General features: G+C 31.9%; 1 protein-coding gene across 1 annotated transcript; it reads right to left on the bottom strand.

The window, feature by feature from the left end:
* Positions 1-2,119: 2,119 nt before the first annotated feature.
* Positions 2,120-3,103, bottom strand: LOC128127926 (uncharacterized). The gene has a single exon (XM_052766676.1). It carries the CDS (start codon positions 3,101-3,103, stop codon positions 2,120-2,122), a length of 984 nt encoding a protein of 327 aa, XP_052622636.1.
* Between the last annotated feature and the right edge of the window lie 4,052 nt (positions 3,104-7,155).

Raw genomic sequence — 7,155 nt, 5'->3', positions numbered from 1 at the left:
ATTAACATATCATCTACATACAAGAAAATGATCACACTAGATCTAGATGAATCAAAACGATTGTAAACACATTTGTCAGATTGGTTTAAAGAAAAACCATTAGACAAAATAACTTCATCAAAGTTCAAATTCCATTGTTTTGAAGCTTGTTTAAGTCCATACAATGATTTTACAAGTCTATACACTTTTTGCTCATTTCCAGGCAGAACAAAACCTTCTGGTTGTTTCATATAAACTTCCTCATCAAGATCACCATTCAAAAAGGCTGTTTTAACATCCATTTGATGTATCACTAGATTGTGAATAGCTTCCAAAGCAAGCAACAATCTAATAGTAGAAATCCGTGCTACCGGTGCATACGTATCAAAATAATCGATACCGGCTTTTTGTCTAAAACCTTGTATGACCAGACAAGCCTTGAATTTATAAATGGTTCCATCTACCTTCATTTTCTTCTTGAAAATCCATTTACATACTAAAGGTTTAGAACCAGGAGGTAAATCAGATAACACCCAAACATTATTCTCCATAATGGATGACATCTTTTCATCAACCGCTTCTTTCCAAAACGCAACATCTCGAGACTCCATAGCTTCCTTAAAAGTCTTTGGATCAGTCTCAAGATGAGAGGAATATGAATATTGTTTCTTTACATTATCCCTCGAACCTTCAACTAAAAATAGTTGAAATTCATCGCCAAAATTTTTTGTGACTCGACCTCGTTTGCTTTTATGAAGTTGCTGTGTTTCTGGAATTGAAACAACTTCCTTACCATCTGATTTAGGCACCTCACTTGAGCTTGGAATCAGATCTTTTGGTCTTTGAATTGAAGAATACCGCAGCTCATCAAAGATCGCATCCCGCGACTCTATAATGGCATGAACGGAATATGCCTCATTAGGTTCTATAACATAAAACCTATAAGCTTTGGAATGTTCTACATATCCAATAAATATGCAGTCAATTTCTCTTTCAACTAAATTTTTCTTTTTAGGTTCGGGTAATTTCACAATTGCTCGACATCCCCAAATCCGAAAATAATTCAAATTTGGTGTTTTCTTGTGCCAAAGTTCATAAGGAGTAACTTTGTTCCGTTTATTAGGAACCGGTTTAGCACATAATTGGCTGTGAGCATAGCTTCACCCCAAAAGCCTTCACTTAAACCCGAAAAAGAAAGCATCGAATTTACCATTTCTTTTAAAACTCAATTTTTCCGTTCAGCAACACCATTTTGCTGTGGATTGTAAGGAGATGTGGTTTCATGAATAATTCCAACCGATTGAAAGTATTCAGAATCCATGTACTCTCCTCCCCTATTTGTCCGAAGACATTTTATAGAAATACCCAACTGTAATTCGACTTCGGTTTTATATACTTTAAACTTTTCCAAAGCTTCATTTTTGGAATGTAACAAGTATACATAACAAAACCGACTTGAATCATCAATAAAGGTAACAATGTACTCTTTATTTCCCAAGGAAGGTGTAGCATGGAAATCACATAGATCACTATGAATCAATTCCAACAATTTTGATTTTCTATTAACATTTGGAAACGGTTGTTTCGTGATTTTAGTTAACATACAAGTGTTGCATTTTTCAGAATTAATGTCAAAAGCTGGAATCAATCCGGATTTTGACATTTCAATCATTCTTTTAATATGAACATGTGCTAATCTATTATGCCATAACATAGAGTTATCAAGATTAGATGCAGAAGTCATACAAGTAGATTTGACATGTGATGCAAAACAACTTATAACATTTAACTTAAAAACACGATCACAATAATAACCAAATCCCACAAATATTCCACATTTAGACAACACATAATTGTTCGACTCGACCACTTGTTTATAACCCATACAATTTAACAAACCACTAGACACAAGGTTCTTTCGAACCTTTGGAACGTATAATACATCAAACAAATTAATTGTTTTTCCAGAAGTAAACGTAATACTAACAACACCAGATCCTAAAATTGGCTTTGATCCTTCATCCGCCATGTGTAAGACAGAACCTTTATTTACTATGTTCAACTTCGTGAACCACCGTTCATCATTACACACGTGATGTGTAGAACAGGTATCAAGCCACCATGAATCTGTATCAACCCCCTATACGAAAGAAACTTCTGGAGTTAGTAGCATAACATTGAATACTGAACTTACAAGATCAATAGAAATTTGACCTTTGGTTGCAGATTGATCATGAGATCCACTGCCACCACCAGCACCATCTTTTCCACTACCACTTGCACCTTTATTTCCAAGTTTCACCCGACAGTCACGTTTCATATGCCCTTTCAGATGGCATCTCCAACACACAAGTTCCTTGGAATCCTTGTATTTTTTGTTGGACTTCTTGTTGTGACCCTCATATTTACGTTTTTTACCCATGCCCTTATGATTAGAATTGTCTTCTTTATCACATTCAACCATATGAACTTGGGGCTGTCCAAAATTAGATTTGCCCTTTCCAGTTCCTTTGTCATTCTCTTGATCACGAAGTCCTTCGATTTTCAAATGACTTCCAAGTTGAATCAAAATTATTTCTTCCTTTCTATGTTTCAGATGGTGTTTGAAATCCTTCCATGAGGGTGGAAGTTTATCAATCATACTTGAAATAGCAAAGGATTCATCCATGGACATGTTGTGTTGTTTGAATTGACCATAAATTCGTAGGATTTCATTATATTGTTCCATTACAGATCGAGAATCAACCATTTTATAATTGTTGAAATCAGAAACAATGAACTTTTTACTTGAAGCATCTTCTGCAATATATTTTGCTTCAAGTGTGTTCCATAATTCACTTGCAGTTTCAATGTTTTGATGAGTGTCTAAGAGGGAATCATACATACCATTAAGAATGTGACCAAGGCATATGTAGTTGTCATTCTCCCATTCGCTTCTCCTTCTTATTTGTTCCAGACTTGCATCTTCAACCTTTCCTGGTTTTGGAGTAAAGAGAACATAAACAACTTTCAAAGTAGTCAACCAGAAGTGCATCTTCTTTTGCCAACGTCTGAAATCTTGGCCCTGAAATTTCTCCAATTTGCCAAACGAAGTATTCATGTCTTTCAATGAATTGTCAACCATCTTTTCCAGAAAACGAAAGTATCAAACAAGATTGTTGGGGAATTTCGAAATTGGGTTATAGGAAATCTGGATCACAAACAGGAATCGTGTGATACACTTTCCTTGTTTGATATTTCGACCCTAATTGCCTTGGGTATCACGAAATCCAAACTAGGATAATTCCTGAAGAAACGATTCTGATTTTAGGCACAAAACACAGAATCAATTTTGAGAGAGAATGAAGAAGAAAGTGTCCTTTCAGTTTTTTGTGTTTCAACGAAGTCATACATTTCCCGGACTTATCCACACAATTGATAAAACGAGAACAATTTTCAACTTTCAGAAAATACGAATTAATCCTTGAATTTGCATCTTTAAAGAATGACAAATTAGTAGATCAGGGTTCGGTTCGATACTAACAATGTTTAGTAAATACAAGTGTGCACTCCCACACCTCCTAACTTGTATTATAACTAAAACACTATTCTTGAAACACTTGTTAAATCCATTACACTAAAATATATTTGATGATTAAATCACCAACAAGCAATACCTAATTATTCCCTCCTCTCTTTCGGAAAAAAGCTCTAGCTAGGATATCTCTTTCGACTTCTATTTGTTGGTAAGGACGTAACACGTCTGTAATTCATCATTTGTAGCCTTGTCATTTAATTTATCACAATACTAATAAGCTTCCTATTTGTCATGCATGTCAAATTGGAAAATATTGTGGTATTCTATTTAAATTATCTACTTATTTTTTATTTGTTTGAACTTGTACACTCAGAATTATGGACATCTCCTGTTACAATTTTTATTTTTTTTTTTAAATATTATGTTGTGTTTTTAGATGATTTCTTTTGGCTCCTGTGGTTTTTACTTTACAAGCGACATCAAATATTTATAGTGTTTTTATTGTTATTTTCGAGTTCATATAAAAAGTTAATTTAACAATAATATATTATCAAATCAGGATTCAGTTTCATTGTACTCTAACTATCTTTAAGAAAAATTATTCATTTGAAACAAAACTCTATAAGCGAAATGTCTCCTACTTTTTCTCTTGTTAATGCATCAGTATAAATATTATTATCCATCGACCAAAAATTTCATTGTAAATATTGTTAAAAATTATAACTGTGAGAGTGACAAAATATGGGTATGTTTAACAGGTTAGATCCAGGTCAGCTTGGCCAATAGGAGAAGATGAAAACCGGTTCGGATATACTCAACATATTCTATAATTGTCATTTATCATATGACTATTTGTTTAATATTCGATACTGTTCATAAAATAATTAGATTCAATATTTAAATAAAAAGTACCCACCTTTGTTCATCCTGATCTTTTGCGGAAACCGGACTAGGTGATGTGTGGGCTCATCTTTGTCCGTTTCCTAATTTATTTAATTTTGTATTATATATTAGAATTATTGCTGTTATTATTTTCATTCTATTACATCTTCAAACAAAATAGATAAATAAGCAATTATAGATGTGGGGACCTTTTTGAGTTAATAATATCTATTTATTAGTTTGATTATTGCGTTATTCTCATTATTATTGTTGCTTTAAATTCAATTACAACAATTAAATATACTACAGAATGTTTATAGCTGTGGCCTTTTGTGAAACCATTTTGAGTTCAGAAAAAAAAAAAAAAAAAAAAAAAAAAAAAAAAAAAAAAAAAAAAAAAACAACATTTGGATATTTGATAGTGTATAATTATACGATTTAAATCACCGAAATATAAAACAGGACTATATACAAAAAGGTAAATTTGACGTAAATTAAATCAAATATTTATGAGATGCATATTGTACGTTTACTTATATGAAACTATTTAAATATGCATCTTATTATAATTTGTAGTGTAAAAAGGAATCTTATAAAGGTTGTACTCATTATGAGTCTAATGCAATATGCATACGAATAAGTAATTAGATGCGAGTTAAATAAAAAAAATTATGAGATTACCAATAAGTCGTACAAGATAATTTAATTCTAAACCAGATCTTATTGAAAATTTGAAACTCATATCGGCACTCGGCACTCTAAGCTCATAAAAAAATTAGTTTTGTCATTCAAAAAGAAGTTGCGATACAGTTTGTTGTTCGTTTACCCGCTACGTCTATATAATCTTTCTTATGAATGAAAAAAAAAAAAAAAACAAAAAAAAAAAAAAACTTCTCATTTTATGTATAATTGTTTAATAAATTTCTAAATTTAGAATAGAGTGATATTGTTTTGTGCATATAATCGGATAGCCTAATTCAAAACATTTATTATTACTTGATACAAATTTGAAACTCATATAAAAAAAAGTTAAACACTGAATTGTATCTAGTTATCTAGTTTTTAAATGATTTTAATGTTATTTTTACATATAGAACTTTTGCATTATTTATATAATGGAAACCGACTATAACCGACTAGAGTTTATATGATTTTATCAATCGAAAAAATAGACATCCTCCGTCTAAGACTTGAATGATATTTCTTTTAGAAATTGTCAGCCATTATATATTAAGGAAAAAAAAAGGAGCAATAGCAAGAAACTATGCTAAAAAAATTACAAAAATTCAAAGGGTTTTGTAACCAATTAACCCAAGACAAAACACACTTCCTATTTCTATAGGAAAACCACACAAACGAGAAGTATTGGATTGAGTCGACGATATCACATTGTCTAAGCTTTCCCGCAGCAACTACTTTGTCATTACTGAATCTCGAAATGTCCCAAAAAGTAGTACACAATCACATTAACTAAACTCTTTATTCTGGAATTCAAAGCTAAATTATATAGTTCAACAAGCACCTCGGCAACCGAATCTACTTCAACAAGCACCCCAGCAACTGAATTAACATTTACCTGATTAATTTCCAACAAACTGAATATAGCATTCCAATCTCTAGCAGCCACTTCACATTGCATAAAAAGATGATCGAGTTGTCTAATTTCTAAAACACGGATATATAGAGCATAAATAAAGAGAAAAATCAATTCTCCAATCTACCAAATTAAAGCAATTATGAATCCTATCCATAAGAACTCTCCATATCAGAATATTCACTTTTTTGGCAAGAAAGAATTACATTCGGTTTCCGCCTCTATGTTCGGAAGTCTCAACACATCAATCCATCTTCTAGTTTCACTAGCAGTGAAAGTTCCATCTATGTCAATATCCCACCACCATATATCATGTTGATCAGAAAGAACCACTTCTTGAAGCCAATTAAACAATTCATTAAATTGCCTAAGTTCTTCACCACCATTAATCTGATTCCTCCAATTCCAACTCCAAACCTCATCTATAAACCAATCAACAATTGAACAATCTTTATCAAGTTCCAACTGGAACAATCTTGGAAATCGAAAAGAAAGTGTTTGATTATCTATCCATATATGGTACTAAAACATTATACGTATACCATTACCATATTTTCTTTTTAAAATTGAGTTTACCTTCACTCCCTAATTATGAACATGAGAAATCAACACCACAATCAGAACACAAGTCCAGCATGCTTCAATATTCAAAAAAAAAAAAAATCAAAACCCCCACTAACAACATGTAATTCCATAACAACTTTGTCCTAAAGAAATTTCATTAGTCTAGAATCTCGACCTCTATTTTTTATTAGAACAATATTAAACGCTACCAAACTGACAATACCAAGACCTCTACAAGTTTAATCTGCAATCACCATCTCCCGTTTTATCTAATGCATCTTTTAGTTTTCTTTATTTCCAGCCAAAAAAACTATAGCATGAAACGATTCCAACCAATTAGCCATTGTAACAGACATCAAGAATAAAAACATATAGTAAATCTCTAAGGATCTAAGAACCGAGCTTATTAACGTAGCTTACCACTATAGATAAAGTAGTGACCTTCCACGAATTTGGTTTCTTATGGAACCTATCAATAATTGAATTTAACCTCACCACCCTTGACATATTTGACCAACTAGGAGAACCAAGTAAATAAAAGGAAATTTATCTTCCTTACAACCAAAAACCCTGGCAAATTGTTCTACCTCTTTTGAGGGAATTCCAAATCATATAAATT

The sequence above is a fragment of the Lactuca sativa genome, chromosome 8, assembly GCF_002870075.4.
Source record: "Lactuca sativa cultivar Salinas chromosome 8, Lsat_Salinas_v11, whole genome shotgun sequence".
Taxonomy (NCBI): domain Eukaryota; kingdom Viridiplantae; phylum Streptophyta; class Magnoliopsida; order Asterales; family Asteraceae; genus Lactuca; species Lactuca sativa.
Note: the sequence above shows the minus strand (reverse complement) of the source record. Positions and strands in the feature narration are given on the sequence as shown.

Coding starts and splice junctions, on each gene's coding strand:
- LOC128127926 (XM_052766676.1), bottom strand. CDS start 3,103: ATGGTTGACAATTCATTGAAAGACATGAATACTTCGTTTGGCAAATTG.